At 35.4% G+C, this 18,237-nt stretch overlaps 1 protein-coding gene across 10 annotated transcripts in view; it reads left to right on the top strand.

Moving 5' to 3' along the window:
• Positions 1 to 18,237, top strand: part of LOC5564690 (rhoGEF domain-containing protein gxcI) — a 179,198-nt gene that overhangs the window by 52,354 nt on the left and 108,607 nt on the right. For 9 of the 10 annotated variants that reach the window (XM_021837315.1, XM_021837313.1, XM_021837314.1 and 6 more), the window contains exon 4: positions 11,583 to 11,642. The exons of the other annotated variant lie outside the window; for it this stretch is intronic. In XM_021837315.1, coding sequence (XP_021693007.1) covers positions 11,583 to 11,642 — 60 coding nt within the window. The remainder of the gene's footprint in view (positions 1 to 11,582; positions 11,643 to 18,237) is intronic. 10 annotated transcript variants of the gene reach the window in all.

Below are 18,237 nucleotides of genomic sequence, written 5' to 3'. Positions count from 1 at the left end.
CTCTCACCACCCTCCATCAGTTCACTGTCCAATTCAATTTTTGTTGTTGTCATTTTTCTGTCCCCATTCGTTAGTGTCGCACTCTAAGTTAGAAAAGTGTGGAGTCCCTGTGAAGCGGACTTTTTCACCCGACAACTGTGTGGAAACGGGAAATTGAATCGTTAGGAACTGTAGTGAATACCTTACCTAGTGTGTGACATAATCGTGCGATTTACCGCACCAACTCCCAGTCGTTGCTTAAATTTAAAGGGACACTTTCGAGCAAAAGTTTGGGGCACCCCCAAAAGTCCTACCAAAGGTTTTTGTCCATACCCCTGTAATAAGATGTCCAATCAAAAGTATCTATGATTCATTCAAATGATAATTAATTGATAAGACTTCGTAGTTAGTTTGAGAAACACGTATTTTGAATTTTGTTCACTTAACTTTTACTTATTTACTCAGGATTGAATCGATCAAAGTTTAGAATCAGTTCGACATTAAAATCGTTATCTTATGTTCTTTAAGAAGCACTTGTTAAATTTTGGCGAAAACTATTCAAAACTTATGAAACATTTATTCAAGTTATCATTTTTCTACTAAAATTATACAAGTGCTCTTCAAAGCATATAACAATTACAATTCTTATACCGCACTGGTATAAAATTTTGTTCGATATAATGCTGAAAAAACTAGCAATGTTTTTAGTAAACGAAATTCAAAAACCTTGTGTGTCAAAATAACTATTTTTCAAACACTTTGGTATGTTTTTGTGGGGTGACCTCAAACTTTTGTACTAAAGTGTTCCTGCACGAAAAAGAGAGGGTGGATTTTCCCTCGTTAATACAGCGCAGTCATCGTCATCGCCATTCTCGCGTCCTGGATGGTCGTTAAAGTGTATTTCTTACAGTTTTATGGTGCTCTTCAGAGCAGACCTGGAGGAATACGAAACCCTTGAAACGGGAACAGTCGGTTCGGTTCACTAGTGCAGTGGGTGAACCAAATGGGAATTATTAATGTGAGAATTGATTGTTCCAGCTTTTTTCCGAGGGTTGTTGAAGCCAGAACGGGGTTTAGCTCTTTTTGTGGAACGTTCCATGGGATTATAATCGAGATTTATGTTCCGGCTATGTTATCAATTATTTAATTTTTGGCGGAGAGTTTTGTTTGCGAACAATTTGGGCTGTACATATTTTATTTCTTATTAAGTAATTACCTAACAAAGCATACGGACTTGACTCAGTAGAGCTAATAGGTACTTAGCATTAGTAAAAGGTTTACGATTATAAACCTGTAAGCTATAGAGCTTATGATCTACCGACCTTAGCTAAGTCTATACTTATGCAATTCTTATGATACACTTATATCCTAACTCATAATCCATTATGCATTGAAAATAACAATACTGTTACGAATAATGCAAATTTTATAGTCTTCAGAACATACTGAAGCTTATGAAAAATCATGATACGTATAAACATTTATGATCACAACTGTTGTGAGTTCTAGAGACCTAAAGCTTTTCAAAATTCATAGCATACACTTTCAAGTCATAATTAAGCTCTATGGATTGTAACGAAAATGTACAATAAGTGTTGCACATGCATAGACTGTGATAGGGTCGATAGATCATTTGAACGGTTTGGATGACCTATGGCCATTTTTGTCCATTTTGAATACAAGGGCACCTGGAACCTACTCTGTTATCAACTGGTACACATCATATCTAGAATTCCATACGCTTGTATGGTACAACGATTCAAGCGTCATGAACATCATACAGTCTCATCATTCGACAGCTCAAAAGTTATGATTTTTCACCCAGATAGTGTCATAGACAGTGCTTCGGAAAACCAAAGCAAGCCAGTTCATATTTGTAGTTGCACCAGTGATTTTTTTTTTTTCAATTTGTTCGATACGTTTTGCTGGGCAGTGCTTCGTACAGCCTCTGGTTCGCATTGTGCGAAGAGATTTTCGTGTTCAGTCGAGACTGAAGTGACAGCACCAGTTTAATACTTATAATATCACATTTATAACGTGGCAAACAAACTATGGATGGTTTGTCACTACAATTATCGAAATAAACTCTTATTCTTGTTTCACATATCTCTAATACAAATATTCCTCTATTTTTCTTAATTACTTGAATAACCTTTGAATAGATCGACATTAAGAATGTCGACTAACTTTAGGTGATTTTCAAACAAACTATGGATGGTTCGTTACTACAAATGTCGACATAAACCCTTATTCCTGTTTCATATAAGGCTAATTCACACGTATCTTTCTTCTTTTGCCATTACTAAAAAATACTTTTGAAAAGTTCAACATAATGAATGTCGACTTACTTTTCCATTCCTCTATCAATATTTTTTCACAACGAGACAAAAACCCTAAACTAGTTTTAAGTAAAAATCATAGTTTTCCTCCTTATCCATGGAAAGCATCACCAACCAAAGGTGACTCCCATATTTTTTTTCTCCCTCACTAATAAACACCTTTCTCGTAGTGATTGTGGAGATGCAGAGGTATTCTCTATTTATAGAAGCAACAACCATTTCACACTAACATTCCTTCCCCATCCCAACTGACTGTACGAAATTTTCCGTCGCCGCTATCGATCAATAATATGAGACCTGCCAAAATATACACTTCTAGAGTAAGCGGAAAGTCTCATCCTCTATTCATTTGGATCGAAGTGCAATTCTTACCAGTTCCATGATTCCTTTAATATCCTCTCTAGGAATTCTTATTCGAACAGCTCAAGAAAATTCTTCAAGAATTATCTCATGAATTCCTTTAGGGGTTCAACGACGGAATTCTCTTTGAAATTTCTCCCTCTTGGAAGAATTCTTCCATTGTTTTTCATCTCTCATTCTCTCAATGATTTTTTCAAAGAATTCCAATGATTTCTACAGGCGTTTATCCAGACTTTTTTGAGTAAAAAAAAACTTTTAAGATTCCTCAAGAAATTCTTTGAACAATCGCTCCATTCATTCCACTTCGAAATGCAACCTGTTCTTGTATGAAACTATTTTATGCGAAACTTCCATAATGCCAAACGTACTTATGCGAAACGTCTATTTGTAAAATGGGAGTTCTAGCACGGTTTCAAGATTTTCTACATGCAATTCTCCAGGCATTTTTGCAGGATTTATCAATGGTTTATCTAGGATTTTCTCAAGATATTTCTTCAATTTTTTTTTGTGTTTGTCAGCAAGAATCCTTTCATCAATTCTTCCGGGGATTCTTTGAGATTTTTTTTTAGAAACTTTTTTAGGGATTCCTACAAAAAATTCCGCTGAGGTTCCTTGAAGCAATCCCTTGGAGTTTTTTTTTTGTACGAATCTGTGGAAAAATCTATGGAGAAATTTCTCAAAACAAATCCGGCAGGAATAATTGGAGGAACTTTAGGAAAAAAAACATCAAAAAATAACTTGAGGAATCTTATAAGTAGTTCTTGTTTAAATCGGAAGAAAACCTCTAGTCAGAATTCTTGAAGGAATAATGAAGCAAATATTAAGACTTAATAAAAGTCATTTTCGGAAAAATTCCTCCCAGAATTGTTGGATGAATTTCAAGAAGTAGCCATGTGAATTTGATTTGAATTACTTTTTATTGAAGGGATTTTCTGCCGTAGGATTTTCTCTGGATGAATTCCTACACTCTACAGGCATCCCTGAATGAATCACACGAATATGATGAATTCCTTTAGGAAGTTATCGTAAACATTCCTGGAAGAATCCTAGGACAAAATTGTTTAGAAGCTCTCAGGAAGAAATACGGGGAAGAAATTTTGAATGATTCAAAAGGAACAATTGGACGAACTTCTGGTAGACTCTCTTAAAGGGTTATATCTGGAAGAGTCATTGGAGAAATTTTTGGAGCAATCTCTAAAGAAATATGGGAGACGGGAGAAAGATAATAAAGACACTTCTGGAAGAGTACCTTCAAATAAACCAAAGCTTCTCCAGTTTGAAATCCTTGAAGGTATACTTAAAGGAATTTTTCATGTAATCTTGAAGGGAATCCTTGAGGATTATAATAACTCATGAAGGAGTTTTGGAATGACTTTTTTGTAGGAATTTTCAGATAAAATCCTTGCGCAATTTCTGAAGATTTTTTTTAAATTATCCCTGGAGGAATCCTTGGACGAATATTAAGTGGAATTCCATAAGCAAAACGTGGAAAGACGCATGAAAGAATTTCAGGATGAATGCCTAGAGCCATCACTAGATGATTTTTAGAAATAACTCCATGCGATATCCATAATAATTTTACTGGAAGAATTTATAATAAAAAACCCGTGAAGATTTTTCTTGAAAAGAAATCCTTCAGTTTTTTTCCCGAAATCACAGAAGAAATTCCTAGAGAAATTCAAGAAGAAAATTTTAGACTAGAGAGGTATTAGAAAAAAAAAAACACCTTGAAGAATTTATGGCAGAATTATTCAAGTTTCCCCTAAATGAAATATTGATGAAATGCCTGAGAGCCAAAATAAATATCTGACAGAGTGCTTTGAAGAATTTCTGTAATGATACCTGGAGCTGCTTCAAGAACATGCATTGGTGGAATCTTTGAAAAAATCGCTCAGGAAGATTATTTTGATAAAACTCTGAATGAATCCCTGGAATATTTCCTGGAGAAATCTGTTGAAGAACCCAATTCAGAAAGAATTTCTATATCCCTTGAAGAATCCTCGAAGAAATACAAGAGTGCTTTTATGCAGAATAATTGCAAGAGAAATCCTTGGAAACCATCACTGTTCGGGATGCTTGATAAAATTTTTGCAATTGCTTGATTGATTGATGAGATTGCTGAACAAATTCTTGATAAATTTTTTGAAGGAATCTCTGGTGGAATACTTTGTCATATCCCTGAAAGAATTGCTAGAAAAATCCCTGGAAGAATAGCTGAAAATGGAATCTCTGGTAATTCCCAATGAAATTCAAGGAGTTATTCATGTTTAGCATGGAAATGCAAAAAAAAATCCTGACGAATAGTCATTAGAATCCCTGAAGCAATTTCTAGTAGAACTTCTTAAGCTTTTCTTCAAAACACCTGCACCATTTTTGTATAAAACCATAAACTATTAAGGACATCCGTGCTTCTTTTTCATTTGACCTCTCGATTGAAAGGTCAATTTACATGTTTGAAAATTCCAGATTGAAAAAAGTTAAATAATCGATTGATAGTACTTCTAATACCCAGCAATTTTACCCTGATCAATGATTGACACGGGATTAAACATGTTCATACAGTTTCAAGTCTTGAAGGAATTTTCCAAAGAACTCCTGAAGGATCTCCTGGAGGAGGAAATGAACTTATTACGCGTGGTAAAGATGGACAAATTATCGGTGAACTTATAAAAAAAATACGTGCTCGTCTGGGATTCGAACACAGGACTCTTGTGTGTTAGACGAACGCTTTACCAACTAAGCTTCCGAGCCACTTGGTGACCCAACAACCCAGAAGGTTACAAATTTCAAATTCAAATCAGCACAGATCACTCAGACCCTTTTCATAACCCATACCCATCCATATCATGCATACTAGACACGCGCGCAGAGCGAGCGCAATTTATTCGAAGTGTTGAAACTGTTTGCCTTTCATTTGAATTCGAAGCTTGTAACCTTCTGAGTAATTGGGTCACAAAGTGACTCGGTAGCTCAGTTGGTAAAGCGCTCGTCTAGCATACAAGAGTTCTGAGGTCGAAACCCAGCCGAGAACGTGGATTTTTTCATAATTTCACCCATAACTTATCCATCTTTATCACGCATTATGAGTTTATTACTTTAATAACCATGCGGATTGGATTATCGAACATCTCGATTCATGTGTCAATGTCTCGACGGAGTGCTGGAAACATTTTTGTAGGAATTCTCAGAGATTTTTTTCAGAATTTCTGCAGATTTTGAAGGAATGGCTGCACGAATATTCAAGGAACTTTTTGGAGGACTATTTGGAAGGACACCTTAAAGTATCTCAGGAACCAGGGAATTTTTAGGAATCCCGAATAGTTTTCCTAGAGAAATCAGTTGAAAATGAAAAGCAAACAAAATCCTTCAGCTTTTGGATGAATCCCAAGAGCAATTCCTAAAGAAATTCAAGGAGTACATTTAAGACTAGAGGGTTATCAGGAAAAAAGCTTGAGGAATTTCACGCAGAATCCTTGAAGGAACCTGTCATGAAATTATGAAGAAATGAGTGGGAAAATTTTTGGAAGATATCCTAAAATCAATAACTGGCAGGATGCTTTGAATAATTCCTGGAGTAATACCTAGAGTCATTCCTGGAGGTAGCACTGGTGGTTTGAAGAAATTTCTGGAAGTTTCTTTGGAATAAATGAATCCCTGGAATATTTCTTAGAGAAATTTTTTGAAGAGTCAAATCTAGGACGAATTCATGAAGTTATATTTGATGGAGTTTTTGTAGGTATTTCGGGAGAAATTGTTAGATCTAGCTCTGGAAGAATCCTCGAAGGAATTCCAGAAATATTTTTCGAAGAAAAACTCCTGCAGTCCCCGAAAAAAATATCTTTTTTGAAATGTCCGAAAAAATCCTGTTGGAATGCTTTATGAAATTGTTTCAATTGCTAAACTGATTAATGATATTGCTTAAAAATTCTTAGTGGAATTTTTAAAAGAATCTTTGGTGGAACACCTTCTCAAAGCTCAGATAAATTGTTGGAAAATACCTGGTAGAATAACTAAGGTAATCCCTAAAGAAATTCCTGTTTGGTATCCCTGGTATATTACTAATGAATTATTGTTAGAATTCCTGGAAGCTTTATCCATGGGCGTTACCAGGATTTCCGTAAGTAAGGGCAAGCGACTTTAAAAGTTCACGCAAAAGCGACTATAATACACAACCTCTGCACCCTTTTTGCATCAAACCTTATCCGTGCTTTTTTCCATTCACAATAAGTAGTCCACAACACGACTTGGTACAATTTGTTTTTCGAGCATAAGTTCCTTTAACGATTTTGAAAATTTCGGATTGGAAAAAATATCTAAAACTCTTATGGAAGGGATTCTAATGATCAGCCAGAATTCCAACAACAGACTCCACAAAATGTAACTTCCACATTTCTACAGGCAGGTATTCCGAAAAGGAATCTGCTAAAAAATCTCCCAGAAATTGTTTCTGAATTCCATTACAGAGCTTCATATAAGACGTTATTTTCAGATTTTCCTTAAAACTGCCTTTAATATACTCCTATTACCGTAGTATACTGCCAACAGTTATTTTATCATGAGCTCTTCTTAGCATTCCTCTAAGCATAATTTTTAAAAAATCCTCCATAAATTTCTATATAAATTTTTCTTAAGAGTTTCTGAAACTTCCATCCAGTTTCTTCAGGAATTTTCTCTATAAATACTTCAGAAATTCATTCAGGAAGTTCTCCAATCATTTATCCAGCTTTTTTTCTTTTTCTAACGGATACACAATGTTAGACGTTTTAGATAAACGTGTTGTTATATCTGGAAGAAATCCAAACATAACACTTTGGATACTTTTGGTGAAAATCTCGAAACTCCTGGATATTTACTAATATCAGAAATCTTAATATGAATTATGATCTTTTGTGAAGTTTTTCACAAGAGATCCTTAAAAAAATCCAGGAAGAATTTCGAGATACCATTCTGTGAAAAATATCTTACGAAATCCAGAAAACTACCTATAGAAATTAATGCAGGAATCGTATTACGATCTTTGTACCTGTTGAAATTCTTAAAATATGCTGAGTCAGAAATTTTTGACAATTAAACAGAGAAGATCTAATTGTATAATTCGGAGAATTCTGCAAACATCCTTGAAGAAGTCCAATCAGCATTTCTAAAGGAATTAAAAGGATAATATCATAAAACTACTTAAGGCTGTAAAATCCTAGGAGTAATTTCAAGCAAAATCCTTGCCCAAAACAATACTCATCAGAGAAATTTATGATTTGGTGCAAATTCCGTATTCATTCCAGAAGAAGGTTTAAAATTTTTTGAGAATTTGAAAAAGATTACTCCTCCCTCTAAAGGATTTCTCTGAACAAACTTTTTGATTTGTCGCAGGTAATTTATATTGAAATGTATTTTTGTAGAGCTTTTTGAGGTCATTGAAAGCAGAATCCCAAGAGGCTTATCAAGAACGGGACGATTTTTACAAGAAATAAACGAAGTATTATTGATGTAACTTCCGATCAAGTTCGGGAGGGAATGCATGGATAAATTTCCTAAAAATGTACTTAAACTAATAAATTATTTTAAAGTTCGCAATATGCTTTTCAATTCTTTTTGCAATCCTTGTATTTAAGAAAAATGTCAAGATTCTACGGATGGATTCCTTAAGGTGTCTTTAGAGGAATTTTCGGAGTATAGAAAAATATGAAGTGAAAAATGAAGAAGAAAACCTATCGAATAAATGGAGTTTTCCTCTATCGGATTCCTCCATGACTTTTTTTAAAAGCTCCTAGATGAATTCATTTTTAGATAAACCAACAATTTTTCGAATTTTCCATTACATCCCTTCTAGGATTTCTCTAGAAGATTCTTCGAGAAAAATTGCAAATATTTGTGAACGAAATCTCATGTTCCCCCTATATTTGTCTTAAGAATTTCTACAAGCAATCTTCAAGGCGTTCCACCAGGACTTCTCAAAAGATATCTCTAGAAATTTCTCAAGAAATTCCCCAAAAATTATTTTTAGGACTCGTGAAAGAATGCTTTCAGAAATTCCTTAAACATGTTTCGAAGATTTATCTAGAAAATTATCTGGGTATTCCTCCAAAAACATCCTAGAAGGAATTTTTGTAGATTTTTGGATGAATCATTGGAAAAGTTTATGAAGAAATTCCAGGAGGAAAAAGTGGAAGAAAGCCCAGAAGGAATGTCTTAAGGAATCTTATGAGAAGTCACTGTATTAACCGCTGGAAATCCTCAAGCAATTATTTGTGAAGGAATCCTTGATGACATCTCAGAATGAATTCCTAGAGGCATATCCATGCAAATATACGTGCGAATGCCTAAATACATCCATGAATTAATTTTATATAATCCGTCCATATTATAACTAAAGAAATTCTTGAATAGTTTTTGAGTGAACTTGTCGAGGAATTTTTGGATGAATTCCTGGAAGAATCTTAGCACGAAATTTCTTAAAAATACTCCTGAAATATTTTTTCAAAATTTTGGAGGAGTCAACAACAGGAGGAATTTCTAGTAAATTCACTTCATGAATGTCTGTATGAAATTCAAAACTAATGCCTGGAGGATTCCCTAGAGAAATTCCTGAAGAAATTCCTGAAGAAATCTTAGAAGTAGTAACTGATAAACAGAATCTCTTTAGGGGCGCCTGTAGGAATGTAAATCCTCTAGAGGAATTCCTGAAGAAATCCTGGGAAAAATCTCTAGCTTGACTGGTTTCTGGCAGCATCTTTGAAACAAGCTTTGAATTAAATTCATATTGAATTCCTTGAGGAACCACTGAATGTAGTCCCTGAATTAAAAACTTGCAAAATTTCTTGAGGAATTCAGAATTCCCTGAGCTATATGCGGTGAAATCTTTGGAGCTATTTCTTGAGGAATAATAGGGCTGTCCATTAAGGTGATTATAGAACGAAGCCACACCTCAAATTTTTGAGAGCACAAGACTTGAGAACCAAATAGCGCTCCGCGTTGAAAATTTATCCCGTTGGTCACCACCAGCAAGCAAGCAATTTGATTGATTTTCGACGCGAACTGTTGTCAAATTCAAAGTTTGGCTTCGTTTTATAATCACCTTAATAACGATAGAAAAATTTGGCTGTTTTCAACCCCCCTCGCTTCATAGTAAGATATTTTGTAGGAAAATTAAAATAACCCATATAACGCCTTAGGCAGTGAATCAATTGTCACCTAACCCGCAGCAACAAAGGTATGACCATCTCCTACTCTTCTTGCAACAATTTTATTCCACAATAAGAATTTATCATCACTTGAACAGAATATGACAATGATTGATCACCACGTGCGTAGAGATTTTCTGGACTTCGCATTGCAATTTTCGAGAACTTTCTACGTGTTGGTAAACATTGACACATTATAAAAAAGCATCCATAAAACAAATTTGGTTGTTTGTTTAAAATAACTGATTAATCGCGAGTTAAAAAGGTTGCAACAATGTTGCGCCCTGTGGTTGTCATGACAATTTTGCTCTTGATTGTATCCCAATCCGCAAAAGTTGGGACAAACGGTTATGAGTAAGCTTGCTTTGTGATTTGTTCTCCATGTGTTCTGATGATAATTTGATTCACTGCCCTTACGTAATTAATGGACGGCCTTTTTGAAGAACTCTTCGAAATGAATCTCTGCAATATTCCTTGGAGAAATATCTTGAAGAATTCATGCATGTATCCTTTGAGATATATCAGGAAGAATTCCTCGAAATATTATTATTGGTGGAATTTCTGGGGAAATTACTAGAGGAAGCTCTGAAGGATTGTGTGATAGAATTCCAGGAAAAAACGGAGGAATTCGTTGAGAAATCCCAGGCCAATTTCCTGGATAAGTCCTTGAGAAAAAAGACTGTTGGAACGCTAAAGGAATCCCTGGTGGAACTCTCGTTTTGATCCTAGGTAGAATTAGTGGAGTTTCTAAATTAGTTGATGAAATGCCTTATTTCTTCAGAGAATTTTTGGAGTGGCATTTTTAGATGCATATCTGGTGGAAATTTTGAAGAAACCACTGATGGAATACATAATTAAATTCCCAATACATCCTGCAGAAAACCTTCTAGGGAGCATTTCTGTTCGGTATCCCTGGAAGAAATGCTATTGCAATTCTTGATAAATTCTTGTTAGAAAACCTGGCGGAATTCCTGCGGGAATCTCTGATGGGATTGCTAGAGAACGTTTCGGGGAAAATCTTGTAGAAGCCACTGAAGTAATTGCTGAAGGAATCTCTGTTTGAGTTATTGTAAAAATCGCAAGTGGAATTTGAAAAGGTAACCCTGTAATTGTTGGATAAATCAATGATGGAACTCCTGGGTCTTTATCGGAACTCATCACCGGAATCCGGCATGTCGTCTTTTTGAATCTGAATAAACAATTATAAATTTTAAGCTTCCTTATGATAATACTGTATGACGTTCTCTTATAAATCGAAAAAAAATCATGAAATCTCAACTGTCATCCCATAAAAGTGTATGAAATTCTGAATATGGTGTGTCCCATTCCCTCTTGAAATAGGTCTCAGGTGTCCTTGTATGCAGAATGGCCTAACATACAGAAAATGTTCATGGGTCCAGTCGGTTCGAACATTAATTTTTGAGAGTGTTTCAAAGTCATTGACCATTTTTTATTCTAAATGCATATTGTGTTACCCTTTCTAAATGCATTGGAAGTGCATATGTTTCAGATATTATTTGTGCTGCACTTCATACAAGTGGAGCGAATATATATATCCACATCAAGTGGCTTTCATGGCTTTTTCCTTTTATCTACGATTGCATTTTGTCTAATACTATCTTGACCTAATTTCTACTCTATCAGCTCCTGCAAATAATATTCTCTCCACTAACAGTTTTATTTTTCTTCTACCCCCGACAAAAAACAATCCACCTCTCCGTTACAGCCAGCTCCAAGGTGGATCACTTTTTCTCCAAATCAACGGAGGATGATAAATTTATCGAAGGTGGGGAAAACTTTCCGGTCTATCGCTGCTAGCTCCCTGCAACCCCCGTTTGTAATGCTGCTGCTGTAATGCTCGATTGCTTGCCTCTTCTTCTGCCTCCTGCATCCCGCATACTGCGATGTTGCCCTTACCGACATGAATCTCTAGCATTTGCATTTTTTGAGTGATTATAATTTCTGCCGCCCTAAGTTTATGATGGCTGACTGTAATGCATCCCTTCCGTTCCTATGTGCTTGAGTATATTCCTACCGAATTTTATGTTATATCCTTGCTTGAACTCCTGCCTGCCGCTCTGTGCCTCTTTCCACTATCCAATACGACTATGGCCTCCCTTTACGTTGTAATGAGTGTGTAACGTATAACGTTTTGCCTCCCTCTCGTCATCAGTTTTCCGGGCTTGCTTAATACTTCCGTTGATTGCGGTTTTTGCTGCTTTGCATTTCCTGAAACCTCTCCACTCCGCGGCGCTACTTCCAGTGTTGTTCGTGATTGGAAAGAAATTTCTGTTAAACGTGTCGGTATGGAGACGGGATGGGTATGACGCATGTATAACTGTGAGGAACAAGTCGTGCTGCAGTAGATCAATAAATCGTGATCAGTGTCCGATGTTAGCTTGCCCCGGTGTATTTTATAGTTATTGTAATAATATTATTTCAGGACAGTGATATATTTTTATGTAAATAACTATGGAATCGGTGCACCATTCTCATGTATAAGAATCCCTCGTAACTCTAGTCACTTAGAAGATTGTTATTTTTTGAATAATCATTTAGACATATCCAAGTACAACAGGCGTTCAATTTCATTGAAAAACTATCTGAAGTAAACATTTTCAATCTACCGGACATGTAAATCAATCTACGGAGTATTGTTTTGATGGTTCTCAAGTATACGTATTATGCTATAGCGAATCACTATGAGTATAATCGTAATCAACGTATTTTCTATAACTTTGACGACCTGTTGCAGAAAATTGTGACAGGCTGGAACTTTTCTTAAAGCGGCCTCAGATTCACTGGAGACGCCGAATTTAACCTTTAAGACACGCGAAAAGGTTCCACTGTTCCACATCTATCTGTTATGCTTGACGACAGAGAATTAATCTCTACATAAACTAAATCCAAAAAATGCTAAAAAACAATTAGCTTGAAATCCTTAAACAAATAAAAATTGTTGTAGGCATGATTTCATGGGTTTCTTGAAGAAAAACTGCAAGAAAATTTAAACTATCTCAATAAACAAGTATGATTTTGGCAGAAAAAAAATCTTCTACACTTTGTGGGGTTTCCCTCCCCCACACTTATAAAAAAGGCTTTACGGATCATATATTGCTGAAATGTTTGAATCACTACTTGACTACATAAGAATTTCAAATGTTCTTCCGAAAGACTCTTATGAACAACCTTAGGAAGTTTTTTGTTTCGAGATCACATCAGAAAATAGAATTGTAATTGTGATGAATTTTGTGAATGAAGTGGCTTTCCGATTTTTAACATTTCAGAAAAAAATAATCAGACTTCTTACTAGAAAGGTTTTGTACAGAACACCTAGTGTACTCTTCTATAAACAGACCATGTCAATCTAGTTTACGGAAATTAAACATAAAAGTTTATATTGTAGCTTAAAAGTATAAAACTTACGACATATGAGTGAAACCCTGCGGCCAATATTTGCTTCGACAAAGTCAACGGTCGTTTGACTTCCGACAGTTTTAGACTCAAGTCAAAATGTCAGACGGCGCTTCCGGTAGCGGTAACCTGTCGACGACGACGCTCACCCACATGCTATTTCATCTTCTTGCTAGAGGTGCAAACTTTTATCAGTTTAGTGTACCGGAATGAAAGGAGCAAGGAAATTTTGACGTGGATTAAATGATGCCTAGCGCACTCGGAAGATTGATGGTAATGGGTTCCTGGCAGGTGTTAGCAACAATAAGCATCAACAGTCACCTTATGATTCGATGGGAAAATTTGCTCCACCGGTCGGGTTCTGATGAAAGAAAGATCGTAAATTTCGAACGGATGACATTTATTAGATTGATGTCGCTGGTAATGAAAATACATTGTGTTTAGCGGAACGCGAGAGATGACACCTAGGAAAATACCGACAAACTGTTATCAAAGTAGTACCGGTTGAAATCGATAAGTGGTGATCTGGGATTCGGAAGACAAACTCAGTAGCTCTTAAATATTTACAAGTTTAGGATCAAACGCAGAACAGTAAATGAGAAAAAATAGGGTCTATGTTATAGCAAATCGCTCTAATATTCAATGTTTCCAATTAAACTAACAGTCGAAACACTATAAGAAAAATGCTCCTGCACGAAAATAAACTTCGCCAAGTTTGTTGGAACGTATCCCATTCATAGAAGAGAAAAAGTTTCCGATACATGCCTTTTCTCTTTGCGGTACAAGTCATCCAGAGAGGAACCCAGCAACGAGTAAGCAACCAGACATTGGACCTACAGTCACCACCAAAACAAAGTGCCCACTTGCAATTAAATTTGCGAAATTTGTGTGTTAAAACAGAGATTTGTATTTTGTTTAAAGGTATGTATTTACATCATATTCAATATATGGTATCCGTACCCGAGCAGAAGAAAATAACTACTGAATACCAAATTGAGGTATTCCATACCAGATAATTTCTAATACTTACAACCTGAATGAGGTATGAATGAGCCCTGCATAAGAGGTAAAATACCTCAAATAATACCTTCTGCATATTCTACAAATACCAAGCTGATACTTAGATCAGGTATTGTAATACCTAAATAATACTTGGTGGATTTTCACATAAAAGTGAAATTTTTCAATACTAGTTCAATACCTCCAGCAGTCCTCAATAGCTGTCGAATACCAAAATGAAGTATTTCTAATTGTTTTAAACATTTCTTTCAAATACCATTATAATACCAAAATGAGGTATTGATAACTGGACAATACCTAATTCTGGTATGATACCAAAATATGGTATGCATAAGTTATTGGCGAGTTATTCTTTCCTCCTCGGGTAATACACCATTTTTGTCAAATTCCGAGCAAGTTCCGTACATTGGCAATTTCAGATGTATAAATTGATAAATTCACAACTTTTATATGTAGACATAGACATGAATCATAGAATAATTAATCGTCCTGTGAAAAAATTGAGCTGTTTTCATTTCAACAAAGTCGCTATTTTAAGGCGAGCCTTCCTTTGCTGAGTGCAAAGCCATGCTGAAGGTGTGTGGGCTCGATCCCGGTCGGTCCAGGATCTTTTCGTAATGGAAATATCCTTGACTTCTCTGGGCATAGAGTATCATCGTACCTGCCACATGATATACGAATGTGAAAATGGCAACTTTGGCAAAAAAAAACTCTCAGTTAATACCCGAGCAGAAAAAAATTACTACTGAATACCAAATTGAGGTATTCCATACCAGATAATTTCCAATACTTACAACCTTAATGAGGTATGAATGAGCACTGCATAAGAGGTAAAATACCTCAAATAATACCATCTGCATATTCTACAAATACCAAGCTGACAATTAGATCAGGTATTGTAATACTTAAATAATACGTGATGCGTTTTCATATAAAAGTGATTTTTTTCAACAATAGTTCAATACCTCCAGCAGTCCTCAATAGCTATCGAATACCAAAATGAAGTATTTTTAATTGTTTTAAACATTGTTTAAAATACCAGAATGAGGTATTGATAACTGCACAATATCTAATTGCGGTATGATACCAAAATATGGTGTGCATAATTTATTGCGAGTTATTCTTTCCTCCTCGGGTACCTGTGAAAGTGCTCATAAGAACACTAAGCTGAAAAGCAGGCTCTGTCCCACTGAGGACTTAAAACCAAGAAGAAGAAGGCAAGTGTTCGGAATATGAGGCATATTCGGAATTACAAAATAGTGCTATTCAAGACTATTGAAGGACGTAATTTGTGATAGTTTAGGTGCAGCAATGGTCAAAATCAGTTTAGTTTATATATTTTAACCGGTTATACTGGGAAAATCAATCTTGTCCATCAAATCTATCTTGTCCCATGGAATTCTCTAAACACAATGAACATAAGTGTTTCATGAGAGTTCTTCAATGAATTTAAATAACATAGGTGAATATATATCTATGTTGTTTACAGATTTTCTTAAATATTTTGTGACCAAGAATCTGGATACACAGATTACAGATTGTTTGAAAAATACAGATATACAGATTCTGTATACAGAATATTGCCAAAACTGTACAGATTCATACAGATTTTTGAGCAAAAATTCAAATAAACATTCATAAAATTTAATCTGAGATGTGACAATTTTGCATTGTAGTTACAAATGATTGGTATTTCTTAGAACTTCTTGTATTATTCGTATTTCTACTTCAAGCTTCAGAGACACAGATCTAAAATGCAGATTATTGCTCCAGGATACAGAATACGGATATTGCGAAGAAATAATACAGATTTTAATGTGGTAACCAGGGCAGTCAATCGTCATCCAGTATAATAACTCTGGCAGGTCGTCGTCTCGTCGTCGACGAAAGCATGCACGACTAACTTCAATCCAAAATCGTCAACGAGCAAATTTTTCATCATTCCGCTTGCTACCCTTACTCACATGAAGAAGGCGTTTACTGTATATTCGCTTGCTTCGCACCAACCAACGAATGCCATCACATAATTGCTTGTATTGGCAAATGAACCCGCTCTCCTCATGATTCCACAATAGCTTTGTTGTTAAGCGCATGGAGTACACGATCCAGAGATGGTTTGTTCGATTCCAGACGGGTTTTCTTGTTTTATTTTAATTTTATTTTTTCAAAAAAATGCACTTGATCTGTCGAAGACACGATTCATATTTTTAGTCGGCTCAGTGCTCCTGAACGAAGATTCACCCGTAACGAAGAAATCGTATTTGTTCGTCATGACGCCGAGCCTATGTATTGGATCTCTGCGGCAAATCGTCATACGAAGCTGGTTGAGTGACGATGACGATGTTTCTTTTAGTTTCTTCGCCGACTATTTCCATTTGACGGTGACGATTGTCTGCCTTTACCCTGCGCACGACGTCAGGCTTATATATGATAGGCGTAATAGACGAATCTATGACATTTGATCGAATGACGTTTAGTCGAAAGTACATTTAGTCGAACGGATATTTCGTCGAATGGACATTTGGTCGAATAGAAGTTAGTTGCTTTGAGAAGCAAATGATGTTTGGTCGAAATTGCATATGAATAGGGATTTTTATGATTTTTTACATAGTGACTTTTGTCGTTAATACACACTGATTGCGTTACTTGCGTTTGTTATGTTTCTTGCTATAATTATTCTCGTTCAGGCTGGTGAGTTGAAAAATAGATCATATAAGCGTTGACCTTCGAAATTGGCCCAGTATAAAATTATAAATTTTAGGCAGACAATTCGATGTGACAACAAATTTCTATCCCCAATCGTTCCCAGTCTAGTTCCCGCATTCCAAATTCTTAATAAAGTTTGTGCGCCTTAAGATCTGAAAATCAGAAAAGTTTCCGAGCTCTTACACTGAGTATCATTGGATAAAGATCAATAGTTACATATAAAGAACGATGAAATTTTGAAAAAATAACAAATTAAACAAAGCTTGATATTCTAATAATTGAAAAAAAAAAACGAAATAATAATAACATAAATAATTGGAAGGCATTTTTCCAAAGAATGATGATATTTAGAAACAATAATAAATTCAACAACAAAAATCAACATCAGTCAAATACTGAAAAAAACAATTTAAATTTTTTTTTGACACAATTATATTTGAAGTTCTACCAAAGTGAAATAAAACGGCCCGATATTTGAACCAACAAATACAAAATAATATTCCGATCAAATGTCCGTTCGATCAAACGTATTGGATCAAATATCATTTGACGAAATATTCAAAACCAATTCGACCAAATGCCTTTCGACCAAATGTCTCTTCGACTAAATGTACTTTAGACCAAACGTCGTTCGACCAAATGTATTTCGACGAAATGTCCTAAAGCCGTAATAGATATTAGGTATAATGGACGACAGTCATAATTTTCAAAATGAAAAAATAAAATAGCATTTGGCTGATTTTTCTTATTGTTTTAAAGGGCTTCATAGAAAAAAAGTGCTTTTGAAAAATGGTAGCGCTTCATAGTTTTGAAACCACTGGGAATCACATTCGGGAAGAAAAAAAAACTATCAAAGTTAATGCGAATTATGTACAGAGCCTTCCTCAGCCTCGTAAAAAGGACCGTGTTTATTAAGAAAAGTGTATGGAATCGATTCTTGTCTAGTCCATGATTTTGTAGCAATTGGAATCGTGTATACCACATGATATACGAATGCAAAATTGCAACATTGGCAAAGGAAGTTCTCAGTCAGTTGTAAAACGCTATAACACTTGGTGACCCAATAACTCAGAAGGCTGCAAGTTTCGAATTCAAATCCTCACAGTTATGAATGAGATCTGCGTGAACTGTGTGGATTTGAATTCGAAACTTGTAACCTTCTGAGTTATTTGATTACAAAGTGGCTCGGTAGCTTAGTTGGTAAAGCGCTCGTCTAGCATATAATAGTCCTGGGTTCGAGT

This window comes from Aedes aegypti, chromosome 1 (genome assembly GCF_002204515.2).
Source record: "Aedes aegypti strain LVP_AGWG chromosome 1, AaegL5.0 Primary Assembly, whole genome shotgun sequence".
Classification (NCBI taxonomy): domain Eukaryota; kingdom Metazoa; phylum Arthropoda; class Insecta; order Diptera; family Culicidae; genus Aedes; species Aedes aegypti.
The sequence above is the reverse complement of the archived record's forward strand: the minus strand, read 5'-3'. Positions and strand labels throughout refer to the sequence as shown.